The following is a 15,587-nucleotide window of genomic DNA, read 5'->3' on the forward strand; positions in this document are numbered from 1 at the left end:
GAAAAACTTCAGCTTGAGACCCTGGAGAGCCACTGCCAGTCTGAGTAGACAATACTGACTTTGATGGACCGAGGGTCTGATTCAGTAGAAGGCAGCTTCATATCCTTCATATGTTTATGTCTCTAAAGATATCTTATGACAGGATCTGACTGGTGAATATTGAGCCATGAATCTTGATCTTCATTCAGTTTGGTGAATAGACCCAGATTGGTGTTTGTTTGTTTATTTATTTATTTATTTCGATTTATATCCCGCCCTACCCCACTGAAGCGGGCTCAGGGCGGCTCACAACACAAAATTCTAACAATAAATCAAAAATTAAAATACATTAATAATTTACACAATAAAATAAACACAATTCGTCAGCGTGTTATCCTACAGTCTTCCTTAAAATTCAAATATTCAGATGCCGGTCAGTTGTATGCCAACCGGAAGAGGACTGTCTTACAGGCCCTGCGGAACTGCCCAAGGTTCCGCAGGGCCCTCACCTCTTCCGGTAGCTGGTTCCACCAGCAGGGAGCTGTAATCGAAAAAGCCCTGTCCCTAGTTGACTTCAGATGGGCCTCCTTTGGCCCGGGGATTGTAAGGAGGTTCTGAGAACCCTATCTCAGTACTCTCTGGAGAACATATGGGGAGAGGCGATCCCTAAGGTAAGCAGGTCCTAGGCCATATGGGGCTTTTAAGGTAATAACCAGCATCTTGTACCGAACTCGGTATATTATTGGCAGCCAGTGCAGTCCCCGAAGCCCCGGCTGAATGTGCTCCCATCAAGGGAGCATTCTGCACTAGCTGCAACTTACGGGTTCGGCACAAGGGCAGCCCCATGTAGAGGGCATTACAGTAATCCAACCTTGAGGTGACCGTTGCATAGATCACTGTTGCCAGATCGTCGTTTTCCAGGAAAGGGGCCAACTGCCTTGCCTGCCTAAGATGAAAAAATGCAGACTTGGCAGTGGCTGCTATTTGGGCCTCCATGGTTAGGGCAGGCTCCAATAGTACCTCCAAGCTCCTGACCCTATGTGCCGCTGTCAGGGGCACACCGTCAAAGGCTGGTAAGGGAATTTCCCCTCCCGGACCACGCCAACCCAAGCAAAGGACGTCTGTCTTCGCTGGATTCAATTTCAATCCACTCAGCCTGAGCCATCTAGCCATGGCTTGTAATGCCAGGTCCAGATTTTCTGGGACACAGCCAGGCTGGCCATCCATGAGTAGATAGAGCTGGGTGTCATCAGCGTACCGGTGGCAACCCAGCCCATACCTCCGGGCAATCTGGGCAAGGGGGCTCATGTAGATATTAAACAACATCGGGGAGAGAACTGCCCCCTGAGGCACCCCACAATCAAGTGGACGCCTCTGGGACAATTCACTCCCAATCGCCATCCTTTGTCTTCGACCATCAAGGAAAGAGGAAAGCCATTGTAAGGCCAACCCCTGAATCCCCACGTCGGTGAGACGGCAGGTCAGCAACCGATGGTCAACCATATCGAACGCTGCCAATAGGTCTAACAACATCAGTACTGCTGAGCCGCCTCGATCCAGATGCCGCTGAAGATCATCCACCAGAGCAACCAGCACTGTCTCCATCCCATGACCCGGACGAAAGCCAGACTGATGGGGATCGAGTGTAGTGGGGGTGTAGTGGTTAAATGCATGAACTCTTATATAGGAGAACCAGGTTTGATTCACCACTCCTCCATTTGCACCTGCTGGAATGGCCATGGGTTAGCTATAGCTCTCGCAGAGGTGTCCTTGAAAGGGCAGCTGCTGTGAGAGCCCTCTCAACCCCACCCACCTTACAGGGTGTCTGTTGTGGGGGGAGAAGATATAGGAGATTGTAAGCCCCTCTGAGTCTTTGATTCACAGAGAAGGGCAGGGTATAAATCTGCAATTCTTCTTCATATGTAGAATAATTGCAGTAGAACTAGTCCCTTCACTCAGCGAAAGTAACTCTTCGAAGAGAAGCATAATATAATCCAGGGAGAGTAAGATGCTTCCACTGCAGCATTGTGTCCCTTATCTCCAGGTAGCTCCCAGTACATTGCATATACAAAAAGATAATTGCTGGATGTTGAAGAAACTAATATGTGTCTTGTGGATTACTTTCAGAGATGGTGCACCTTACTGTGAAAAGGACTATCAGGTTCTCTTTGGTGTCAAATGTGAAGCATGCCACCAGTTCATTACTGGGAAAGTCCTAGAGGTAAGCAATAATTATTCCTTGATAGCTGTGATTTTTTTAAAGAGCAGAGAGAGGTAGCACATGGTGGTAGAAGAAAGTACTGAATAACTGGAAAATCCCACCCATTGTTTCCTTTTTAAAATTACATGTTTTTGGTAAGACAGCACCTTAATCATTTAGGGCAGGAGTCACAGGAGCTTAAAAGAAATTACATTGAGGAAATGTATCGTGAAAAAAACATTGTAATTGAGTTTCAATTAAAATGTAAAATGTATCAGAAGGCCCTAGAAGTTTCTTTGTAAATTAATGTGTTCTCCCACTCCTTGGCAATGATTTAATCATCCTAATATTCTTACAGTTAGTTTTGCTGTTGTGTTGCAGCTTCCATGTATTAGTCCCATGGAAATTGGTGGCACTTCAAAACTTAGAAATTCTGACAAAAGTGAGGCTGATGACACAACCCTTAAAGCCCTGAATGGTCTGGGCCTAGGATACCAGAAGGACCACTGTCTGGGGCTGGAGGTGCCCCCTCTGTATTCTCTGGCTATCCTGGGGCCATCCTCTTGTGTCATGATTTCAGCAGGGCCAGACTCCTCTCCTCTGCAATCCCTGTACCAGGGGTGGCTCATGTGACTCTCACATATTGTGTGGCTCTTGAAGTCCCCACCCTCACCCCATCAGCCAGCTTGGAGACGGCATTTGTCTCTTTAAATCACCTCTCCAAGCCAAGCCAGAGACCTGACGTTACCAGATAAACTTCTTAGTAGAATGGGGAAAGGCATTTAAAGTAAAAGTTGCTTTCTTCCCACCTCTCCCACCCTCTTCCCTTCCTCCAACTATTTCCTTTCCTTTCCTTTCCTTTCCTTTCCTTTCCTTTCCTTTCCTTTCCTTTCCTTTCCTTTCCTTTCCTTTCCTTTCCTTTCCTTTCCTTTCCTTTCCTTTCCTTTCCTTTCCTTTCCTTTCCTTTCCTTTCCTTTCCTCCCTTCGTTCCCTCAAACATCTGACACTCATGTCTTGCAACTTTCAAACATCTGATATGTATTCTATGTGGCTCTTACATTGAGCAATTTGGCCACCCCTGCCCTATGTGATTCAAGGCAGGGTTGGAGGGCTGTGACATTGGCAGGATCAGCAGCCTCTCCTCTACATACCTTGGCCATTCTATGTGTGGACTAAGAATCTATATGGGACCACGGAGAAGAAACCTACCAGAAAAACCTATTCCACTGTGCTATGTATCCGTATAACTGTAAACAATAAATTTAATAAATTTATTGAATGTTTTCAGGATTGTCTATTTCAAAATTTATAAATAATCACAATTCCATCCAGTTAAGACATAAATGTATAGCACAATATGGTAAGTATTCCAAACTCCAAAGACATTCCACTGTCTCAGGAACAAGCAAGCAAGCAAAAAATCATGATCCACCAATAATGAATATGAAATAAATGCAAAACCCTATGGATAATTTGTCACCATATAGTCCATTTTAGACAAAGTCCTTTCTCAAGGGTTTAAATCTTATCATTAGTGGTCAGTAGACAGCATCTTGCTGTATATAGCTGCTCTGGCCCAATTCCAAAAATCACGTAGAATTTCTTCTGTACCAGAAGGCTGTGTGATATTCACAACATGCTATTTTATCATGGAGTCAAAAAATATTACAAATTGCATTTACATCACAGAACACTGTGTCTGTGACTCTTTGTCACACCAATGGAATAAATTTATTTATTGTATATACAGCTTTGTTTGTAGTTATTCAGGTACATAGCACGGTGGGATTGGTTTTTCTGGTACATACTGTGGGTGAGCTAGAGAGCTGTGATACTAGCAAAGCTAGAGGTCCCTCCCCACATTCAACTGGCATCCTGGGGATGGCCTGAGAAGGCAGAGCAGCTGCACTTCCCAGAGCAGACAGAAGCAGCCAAGAAGGAAGAAGAGGGCACTGGGAGCAGTGACAAGCATAGGCGACAGACTAGGTAAGCCGAACACAGACCTGGACTGGGGCAATTGGGAGGGGGGGGGGAAGCAAGAGAGAGCCAGATCCCATCTCTCTGAGTAGAGCATCGAGGTGGGTCTGCCCTCGATTAACCTTTGTTAGGCAGACCTTGTTGGCCAAGGAGGTCCAGCCAAGTCACACCTGAGTAGAGAAATGGTGGGCCAAGGTCCAGAGAAAGAGGGCTAAGGGTGTTGTGGACCCCCCTTCCTCTTTTAATATGAGGCTCCCATCCAGTGTGCTGGACAAAAGGGGATGTTCAAGGACGTGCTCAGCCTGGACCCTAACCTCTGGAAGGTGGAGTCTGACAACCTGCTCACAAATTAAGTTCCTCCTTGGAGACCATCCACCATGTGGTTTCACTGTCTAGTGGCTGTACAGGACACAGCTTTCTTGGTGGCAGTTCTGAAACTGTGTAACTCCTTCTCCAATATATCCAATTGAAAATATATATATCCAATATATCCAATTGAAAATTAAGGGGGTCAGCAATAAATTAATTATTAAAACTTCAGCAATAAATTAATTATTAAGATTTGGGCATGGACCAGACTAAATCCAAGATTAAAAAAACAGAAATAGAACGTATTTGCAAAAAAAAAAAAGAACATGTATAAAAACATACAAATAGAGGATGGAAGTGCACAATGGAGCAAAGCATACAAAAACAGTAAACTTGACTGACTATGCTTACCAATTATTGCCCTGGCCAGCTGGTAACTTTGAGGCTGTAGCAGGAGCCTGGCAAGCAACATCTATAGCAGCAGGAACTGCAGCACAGTGGAAGTTCTAGACCAAATATTTGGCTTCCTCGTCTCTCTACATCTTCAGCCCTTGTGGCTCTGAGCCTTTTTTTATCCTAGCCCAGCTATGACTTCCTAATAAAATAGTCAATCTGGATACGTGACCACTTTAGATGTTATTCCCAGATGGATCTAGATCTTCAACTGTCAAGTAGCTGTCATTCCCTTAGATGGCTAGCTGCCAAGTGATTAGCTTGACATTTCCCAGCTGCAACCTGTTATACTTTATTGGTAACCAGTAATAGCTGCTAAGCTATTTGACTCAAATACTTTCGCTATTAATCCCAAAACCACTTACATATGGGTGTTGCCTTTGACAATTAAAGGCTTGAACATTTACAATTCAGAGACAAACACTCAGATACAAAACGTGAGGGTTAGTTTCTTGACATGTACCTATCATGCTGCATTCTCATCTTCCTTATTTATTCAAGAGAATATTTAATTATTTTTATAACCACATCCTCTTCTGTATAGTCTCAAAGCAGTTTACAATAAGACAATAAATCATTTGAAAGTAAAATACATCTAAACATTAAAATAGCACTGGCTAAAAATACAATTACAGTAAAATTTTAAAATATACCAGTAATATAAGAACAAATTCCTAAGAAGTAACCCATCCAACAATTACCAGATATAGGCAATGGACAATTTTGGAAAATTTAACCAAAGGTTTAATGAAACAGAATGGCCTTACATGCCCTACAGAACACAAGAAGATCCTGCAGAGTATGGGCCTCATCAAGGAGCTGGTTCCAAAGGGCAGGAGAGACAAGCAAGAAGGCCCTGCTCCTGGTGGAAGATAAATGGGCAATCTGTGGATGAGAAATGGGCAATATATACTTTTCATTGTGTTGGAGACTGCACGACTAGTGGGGGAATTCTGAGTGTTATGAAGTAAAATGTTTGGGATTTTTCAGGGCCACTAGAGAGCTGATGTTTAGAACTGATTGCCTTCCCTTTAAACACCTTCCAGGGTAACTTGCCACTTTGGAGTTTACTCAGGGCATGGCTTGCAAAAGGCATTTAAAGGCACCATGTTCCCTTTAAATTCTTTCCCCTCCATTCATTGAAAATAATGAAGGGTAGGGCATTCCCTGGTCCAATCTTTTTTGAAACTGGGAGGGGGGGCGTGGAGAGACACCAGCAGCTATGCTGCAAATTTGGTGTCTCTACCTCAAAAAAAGGCCCCACAGACTCAGAGACCCCCGGATTAATTCTCCATTATAGTATATGGGGACCATAATATATATCGCAAGCTGTCTTGCGATTCACCTAGTCTCCCATTGGCTGAACTGCATGTTGCTCAATATATTTTTATAATTAATAATTTTTCAAATTTAACAATATTATTAGTCCTTAACACAGATCTTTTATTTACTGTTACTTATACTTCTATATTAACAGTGAGTGTTGCTCAATCTCCATGGAGAGCAACCCCAGCCTCCAGTCCCAGGACAGACGAGGATTGGGCCATTGGGGAAGCTGCCTTCATGTCCTATTGGTTTGTCTTGCCAGGCCCACCATTTTCCCTCAGTGGCTGTTGCTAGGCAACCACAGTATTCCAGGCTTGGTTCTGTCAGTAAAAGGGCAGGAGGGAAGGCCCTTTCCAGGCCTTTTTTGGGCTTTGAGGGAGCCTAGAGAGCATGGAGTTTGAGGAGGAATGAGACCTCAAACCAGGGCTGGATCTACATATTTTTTGAGTGAGAGCAAAACCAAAAAATGGCACCGCCACTGAAAAAATGGGAGGCAGGCGATCTGCCTCCCCTCCACCATTTAAACACCCCAGTCTTTGCCATCTGGAGAGTAGTTGTAATTCTGTGTGATCTCTAGCCCCCATCTGGAAGCTAGCAACCCTAGTTCTCCGGGAGGAGGCAGGTGATCTGCTTCCCCCTCACCAGTGGGGTGTTTAAATGGGGAGGGAAGCCATGAGGCTCACGTGCCTTTGCTGCCTCCCTGCTTTGCAGCCCTCGGCTTCTCTCCCCATATAAACACCCCAACAGGGTGTTTAAATAAGATTGTATATGGTCAGTTTTGGGGGGTTTTAGACATGTTAAAGTCTGCCTCTGAGGACCTCCTCCAAGTGCCACTCTTGCCATAAATCTCATGGGCATTGGATAGGGCATCTTTTCTAGTGGTGCCAAGATTGTGGAACTTTATATGCAGAGTGGCCTATGTGGTACTAGTAGTTTGGTATTAGGCCAAATCAGTACCATTTAGACAGCATTTGAGATCCTCATTTGAAGGCGTTTCCTGCATTTGACTTCTGCTTGTTTGGTCTTTCTGGTTTGGTTTTATGTTTTGTTGGTTGTCTTTAATTGCTGACTTGTTTAAATTAGTTTTGTTAATCACCTTGGAAGGTTATTGAAGCCAAATGGTGTGACAATATATAATGAATGACATGTGGCAGAATTTTGTTATATTTCTCCCCATTCATGGTGCCTCTTCCAAGTCCTGGGATTACTGGACTCATGTGGAGAAATAGATGCATGGGTTGGGGGGCTGGGGTGAGAAGGGACAAGGGAGTGGAATCACTCCTCTTCTAAAAGTTGGAGGGAGGGGCAATTACATGCCCTTGTTCCTGCTCACCCCCCAACCTGTTAGCTTTTCCTCTATTATTTACTACAATCCCATTAATGAACTTTCTGAGGGTCACAAAGGACTACAGGAATATAGTGGAAAGTGAGAAAATTCTGTATGGCAACAGTGGCTGGATACAAACCAATTTCTATTTCCACTGCATAGCCTGGACTCTTGTAAGAAGAACAGAACAGATTTTAAAAGTTTGCTATTCTCATAGTAATGAAAATATTTGAGGAGTTGATTGTTTACATAGACAGGGGGGTACTGTCATTTAGGCAAGAAAGATCAGCTGTGAAATGGGCTATGAAAAATGTGTTTTCTTGGAGAAGAATTCTAAAGTCAATGTTGGAGGTACATTAATTGGACAGTGACAAAGCATTGATGCTATATGTTGTATGACTCCTGCTAAGGACAAACAAAGCGCACTGTAGTTTATCCCCCGTCTGTTTAAAAAGCAAATGGAAGAAAAGTCATTGGTTAGAAACAATGTGTCAGATCTTTTGTTTATGCTGTCGCCTCTTGGCTTATATGATGTATAGTAAGTTAAGCCTTTATGTCCTCTCATTAAAAAAGTGATAAATATTTAGCAAGGAACAAATTGGGGAAATGCATGACATATAATTTATTATATGGTAATTCTACGGAGCTATTGCCATGGTAACAGTTTTCCTAGAGAGGACCCAAACCTGCCAAAACCTTCCTTATCAGTAAAAGACAGCATGAAAAGAATGTGGATTTATCTTAAATAACTTTCTACTAAGCTAACGTTTAAAAATTTCAGTACAGACTAGATCTTCTCAAATAATTCTTTTCTGAAGCAGATATTACTCTGATGTAGGGGAAATGCATATATTCTAGTAACACATATACATATCTGTACCACTGTGTACAATCTGCCACTGTAAATGTTCAAGAAAGGAGGGAATTTCACTCACTCTTTCAAATCATACAAAAATAGGAGGAGGAGGGAGTAGGGTTTGCATACCTACCATTTTCTGGGTTTTATTAATTCATTCATATAACTGAAATTATTCTCTTCTTATAGCACAATCAGGCTAATATTTGAAACTATATATTTGAAACAGTATTTGAAACTGTGAGACAGACAATTTAGTAATAATGGTACTATTACAAGCAGAAAGAAAATCTGAAATTGCTAATTGTACTAGTAGTTTTGGGATAGCAATTAATCCACGATTTAACTACTAAAATGGGAGATTCCAAGTTATACCTGCCTGTGAATCACTCTTGCCAATATGGGATATATTCTCTAATACCAAGTAGGCAAATGTGTCTTATTATTGAGAGGAAATATTCTGTGCATGTACAGATTGTGTGCGGTCTCAGAGTCCAGAGAAATGATTGGTTCCAAATGTATTTATATTCTCCCACAGAATTTATTTTTCTCCAGTGAGAGGTTTTAGACTGCCTGGACATTATGTCCTTCCTGCCATTTGGACTTGTGCAGTGAAGTACTTTTTCTAGTGAGTTTTAAAATTGAAACCTGTTTGAGACTTATGCACATTAAAAAGAAAGAGAAATGTTGTGTCTTGTGTTTTGTCCCTGGAAAGTTTAGCACAGCGCATCTGTGTATGGCAACCAGAACGGACGAGTGCAGCCGCCTATGATGATCAGTGGCGGGAAGTTTAACAGGTCAGGATTGGACCTGACCAGAAAGAGGGTTGTTCCTGGTAATGCATATAAGAGGGGACCCAGCCCCACCATCTCTCTCTTGTAATTTACTCGCCAATAAAGTATGTTGTGTTCTAATCGTCTACGAGTTCAGTACATTACAAGAAACAAAAGAGAAAGAAGTACAGCAGATAAGAATGATCAGTATGGGTCTGACTGAATTAATTCCAGTTGTCTTGAAACTCTTCCCCTTCTTTCCCAGGCAATTTGGACAGAAACTGCTCCCACATTTGCTTTTATATTGCTACAATGAAAAAGACTAGAGACGTAATTTTTAAAAAGGGTAGGAATACAGGGAGTGGACATTCCCCACCCCAGGGAGTTACATTATTGGCCAACAGCACTTCAGTCTTGATTGGACAGAGCTTCAGTTTATTGGCCCTCATTATGAATGAATATCTGGAAGTGTTAATGGATTATATGAGGGCCTCATATAATCCATTAACACTTCCAGATACTCATTCAGAATATCCACTGCCTTTCCTGACTCTATTGACATGGAGAAATAGTTGGGTGTCATCTGCACATTACCTCCAGATCTCCAGGTGATCTGTTTCAGCATGGGAGACGAGGTGAAACCCTATGTGTTCTTCGCTTTAACCCTTTTTCTATCTCCTTACTTTTAAAATTTCAAAAGTAATTAGCAAGCCTTGTGGTCATCTGAAAAGCATTTAAATCAAATTTGTCTGTCCAAACTAATTTGTCTGAGGACCTTTTAACCTTCCTGAACATTCCAGTAAAGCATCTGGACTCACTTTAATTTGTGCCTGAGTATTGGGTGTGGGTTAGCAGAAAAAGAACAGATGCAAGTAGTTTTAACAGGAACTGTGGATTTCTTGCTCATTATAATGTAAAATATTAAGCTATATAACTTTGAGTAGAAGATCCCACCCAGACATTTCCTTTTAAAATCCAAGCATCTGCCCAAGTGTAATTGCTGTTGTTTAGTCCACTTTGCTGTTTGATGAAATGGACTTTAGTTGACAGAAGCTTAGACTTGTAAAATAAAACCAGTTCACCTTTAGGATGCTACAAAGACAAGGTTTTTTTTTTAAAAAAAAATTAGACAGCTACAGACAAATACACCTATGAATTTAGTAGCCTTCCTTAAATGGACCCATAGAGGGCTTTTATCACTTGTCCATGGGTACAGGAAATACATATTACAAGTTTACATAGTTTCATGTCTAACCGCCATTCCCACTAGAGTTTGACTAATTAGAACTGGATTTATTGAAAAGAAGTCAAATCCCAATGTAACTGTGACAGCCAAAACAAAAATTACAATTAACCCAACCCAATTACTAACCCAGTTATATTGCAGATTTAGCAATGGAGCTGAGCTGAATATGCCAGCGAATTTTATAACAGTCAAATGCAATTTTTAAAAAATAGCTGAAATCAGCATACATAACCCTTTCTGATTTAAGTAGCTTCATAAGTCTAGTTTTTAAGCCATTTGAATGGAAAACACGAAAATACATTGCTTAGTTAATTCTTGTTATATGACACAATCATGCAATGTTATACCTCTGTTTGCCAAGAAACTAATCAAGAGAACTGAATCAAAGATAGTTTTTTCAAAGAGGCAGATTATAAATCTGAGGCTCTTGTGTGTGAATTGTAATATTTACTTGGTGAAGAGCTACTTCAGACCTAGTGATTAAAGACTAAATTAGCCTTTTGGATACACTTAAAAGCACTGGTGCTCAGTTATGCTTAGTTCTAGAAAGTATAATTTTATCATGCTAACAAAAAAAATCTCCAAGGTGCTGATTTCAACCCTTCATTGTGAAGAAGAAATGCTCTGAATAACTCTATCACAGTTATTACATGTAAGATTCAAATAAATGGTACTGCCCTCACCTGGACTCATATTATCACCCCTCTTTTTCCCCTTTTGTGGACTAGTCCACTGACTGCTCTCTTGAATTTAACAGCTTGAAGAGCCTTTCTCTGTGTGCACTGTGCTGTGCAGAGGGAACAGAATATAGAGCTGTGATTTGGAGTTTAGAGAAGACTGTGTCATGTGGATTAAGGAACTGGCTGCTGTAATTGGCTCAATGAGAATGTGATGTGGGTGCTTTTTAGACTCAGCAAGTCATTTCTTACAGTGCTTTGAAACTGAGGAAAGTGGAATGTGTTGTTCGCTGGACTGAAAAGTTCTGGAAAACAGACCTAAGAAGCCTGAGCAGAAGGTAAATGCCTCCTTGTGAAATATAGGTCTGGAAATTATCCTCCTACCCATGACATAAGTGTATGTTAATAATGCCAAAGGACAGAGAATACAGTTTAAAAGGAAAAATGGGGGGGGGGGCAGGAGGCAAGGAGGAGGGGTAAGTTATACATGGCAATTCTATGGAAATATAATATGCTTTGTGGCAGTCCTTGTGGCTTCTTTTTTCCATTGGTGGATGCTGTATGTTTGCATACATATATGTATAATTTTCTTATTGAATTGTTATTTATGCATTATGCATTTGAATATATGCCCCCCACATTAGTTCACATTCAAGACTAATTTTTTTTAAAAAGTTTTAAATGTAAAATGAGATGCAAAAATGTTATCTGTGACCCATGCAGAGGCTCACAGATAAAACAGCTTTGAGGAACCAACTAAGTTTTTAAAGTTATAGTTAAGTATGTTGCTATTGTTACCTAGAAATACCAACTGACGTGGAGAAAAGTAGCCCAGTCTGCTCTTGTGCTTTTATATAGCTATTTGAATCAGCAGGTGAAGCTTGTCAGGATAGAAAGATAAAACTTTTATTGCCAGCATACAGATATGTGTTATATGGAGGTCAAATTGCTGTTAAAAGCTCATCTAAAGTGGCCATTTCAAACACTGCTGACCCAATTAAGGAAGTGCCTTTAAAATGACAATTTATAACAGATACTTTCTGATCAGTGATTCAGGGTATTTGTAGGACACCACCTTCTTTAGGGCTCATTTACATATTCATTGACAGAATATGCTTAATTATTATCTTCACAGAAACCTCTTAATTCCTTATGTGATCGTTGTTTAAGCATGTGGTAAACTTGCCTTGTTCAGAGTTTATTACAGCCTATGAAAATCAGGCTCTATGTCTGCAGAGACATTTTGAACTGTACAAATGCATCACTAGTGGTTGTAAAAAGTAGTGTATGAAACTGGCAATGTACCATTAGAAGTGAGTTGAACACAGCTACTTTGTGGGCAAAGATTTGAAGGGAAAGACTGGGAAAAAATGTATAGAGCAGACATGGGGTAGTAAAATACCCTCCCCTCAAGTTACCATAACAAGAATAAACAGTTAGGATTGTACTCTCAAATACTTGATTAACAGTCACAATAAATTGGCCAGAGTAATTGTTAACCACCATCTGTTTCTAGCATATGGCTTTTATTCATACCCAGATATATTTTATGGCTGTATTTTTGAGGCTGAAGGCAAAGAGAGGTTCTCAGATGCTCTCTGAGCAAATGCACCATTCCTCTTGCAGCAACAGTGTTTCATATAATGAAAGAACAGGAGAGCTAGATTCAGTTCCAGAATTCAGAAGCTGCTGCCACCAGTGGGTTCCAGGGAAGTTCTCATTCTCTTTAATTTGCTGTTGCCCTCTACCTCCATCCCTCTATCCTTTCCCTGACTACTCTTAATTCCTGGAAAGAATTTCTTTCCCTTCTCCGTTCCACTGCACTCCTGGTGAAATTTAAGGAAGAAAGCCAAGTTCAGGTGAGCATAATGGTTTGGCAGGAAAACAATTATTTAGGGTCCTCTGCCCCTAACTGGTTAAGAACCTACTATTGAGGGCCATTTGGGACCATCCAAATTTATTTGTGCTTTTTATATTGGCCTTCACAATGTTTTTTCCCGGGTTTTTTCTCTTTGTCCTTTTTTGGAAGCACTAAACAAAACATGCCTGTTTGTCGAAAGGGGAAATTCCTTTCATGTTTAATTTGCTAAATACTATCATAATAAATCGATATTATCCACTGCCTACACAGGTGTCTAGGGTTGCCAAGTCCAATTCAAGAAATATCTGGGGACTTTGGGGGTGGAGGCATGAGACATTGGGGGTGGAACCAGGAGCAAGATTGGAACAAAGCATAATTGAACTCCAAAGGGAATTCTGGCCATCAAATTTAAAGGGACAGCACACCTTTTATATGCCTTCTCTCCATTGGAAACAATGGATAGGGACACCTTTTGGGGCTCACAGAATTGAACCCCCTGGTCCAATCCTTTTGAAAACTGGAGGATATTTTGATGAGAGGCACCGGATGCTATGCTGAAACATTGGTGCCTCTACCTAAAAAAAACAGCCCACCGGGAGCCCCAGATACCCGCAGATTAATTCTCCATTATTTCCTATGGGAATCGTTCTCCATAGGGAATAATAAGAGTGCTCAGTAAACATTTTTCTCCCTCGCCCCGCTTTCTGATGACCCTAAAGCGGGGGGAGGGCCTCCAGCCCGGGGTATCTCCTGCTCCTGCCTGGGGACTGGCAACCCTACAGGTGTCCCAGAGGGACAGTAATCGTACAGATCTGTGGTGCATGTCTCTACAAACTTCTCCAAATTACTTAGTAATTTATAAATATCCTATAATGATAATATGCTGTCAAAAGTCAAAGAATTAACGAGTGCAAAATCATGGTGCAGAAAGTGATTCAGGACCCTGCCTCAAAGATAGAAGCATCTTACTGCCATTGTGTGGGCACACACATAGCATGCTTTTGCCAGCAAATTTACATATGTAACCCAGAGCATAATGTACCACACTTACTATAGGTAATTGACTCAGATTATGCAAGCAGTCCAACATAACTGTGAAGTCTTTTGCCCCCAAGTTCTGGTGCTATTTAATTTATTCATAAATTGAGTGGAATCAGGGCATATTATGAAAACATATTTTCCCAAGTTGTTTGGCTGAACTGTTTGACTGATTTGACAGATGCAATTCAAAGTATATAACATTTGGAGAACATGCCCTATTTTCACATATGGATGCTGAACTGCCTGTAACAACAAAGAAGGAGACCTTGGAATTGTAGCTGAAAAAACACTGATGATGGTAACCTCAGTGTGCTACGACCACAGTGGGCTCTTGTGATCACTGTGACTCAGAGTTGACAAAGATAAAAGGAAAAACAACTAAAATGATTGTGGAGATAGTGCATTCCCCGCCCCCACAGATGGGTTAATTGACTGTTTTAAACCTACCAATTTCGCACTACCTTTAATCCTGGTTTAGCCCTGTCCCCAAACTGACATTCTACACTAGAACTGTAGAATCAGAGAAACCAGTTATATGACTCTATGATTTTAATATAGAATGTCAGATTGGAGACAGGGCTAAACCAGAATTAAAGGTCTAGTGTGAAATTAAGAATCTATTTGAAGCCACTCTGTGCAGAGTGAATTGAGAGTCAGTGTCACAAAATACTTAAGACCATTCAGTGTAATTGTTGGCAGTAAGAGAGCTTAATTCGAGTCCAGTAACACTTTGCCAAATCCAGCTCCTTTTGTCAGATACAAGTAGGACTGAAGATTCCTGAGTCCTTCTATCCCAGTCAGGAGGTGGGAAGGCTGTTGCAAAGAAGGTCAGGATGCAAAGGTACAATGCAAAATATCAGTTTGAATGGAGCAGGAGAGAAATGCTCAGTGACAGGAAATTGTCATCTATTCAGATGGGGTGGGGTCAAGTTCAGTAATCTCCCCTTGAAGTTTCTCTGTTTGAGGACTGTTACGTCAGTAATTGAATGTCCTGGAAGATTAAAATATTCTAGTTTGTGTTGTGATTTGAATGCCTCTGAATTAATCATAGGGAAATTTACAGAAATTCTATATTGGTTTTAAAGCATTTGTACTAGCTTTTGATTTGTTTCTGGGTTCAGGTAAAAAGTGCAGATTTTAACCGTTTGAGTGCCACTTGCCATATTTAGTTGTGTATTTTATTTTATTTTTTACATTCTATTCAGTGGGGACTCAAACTATAAATTTCCCCTATGCTCAAAAGCTATCAGTGAGGCCTTGGTTTTTGTTTAATCTTACCTGGAAGTAAGATTAAACAAAAATCTTACCTGGAGGTAAGATTGATCACCATGATAGTCAGGATCTTTTTATTTTCAGTCCAACATTTGTTGAATACCCTTTCCCTGCTAATTAATTTGGCACCCTTCCTATTATCCTTGCATTTTGCTTTTTATTGTAGTTCTGCTGATTGTGTTGCCTGATGGCATTCTGGAAATTCTTTCCCTTTTAAAAGACAATACAGATCACTGAGATCACATGTGGCCCAATATAGTAAAATGTATGGACATCCGTAGGGCAGAATG

General features: G+C 41.0%; 1 protein-coding gene across 27 annotated transcripts in view; it reads left to right on the forward strand.

The window, feature by feature from the left end:
• Positions 1-15,587, forward strand: part of ABLIM1 (actin binding LIM protein 1) — a 350,053-nt gene that overhangs the window by 217,698 nt on the left and 116,768 nt on the right. For all 27 annotated transcript variants that reach the window (XM_060241593.1, XM_060241591.1, XM_060241590.1 and 24 more), the window contains one exon: positions 2,107-2,200. In XM_060241593.1, coding sequence (XP_060097576.1) covers positions 2,107-2,200 — 94 coding nt within the window. The remainder of the gene's footprint in view (positions 1-2,106; positions 2,201-15,587) is intronic.

Source organism: Heteronotia binoei, chromosome 6 (genome assembly GCF_032191835.1).
Source record: "Heteronotia binoei isolate CCM8104 ecotype False Entrance Well chromosome 6, APGP_CSIRO_Hbin_v1, whole genome shotgun sequence".
In the NCBI taxonomy this organism is placed as follows: Eukaryota; Metazoa; Chordata; class Lepidosauria; order Squamata; family Gekkonidae; genus Heteronotia; species Heteronotia binoei.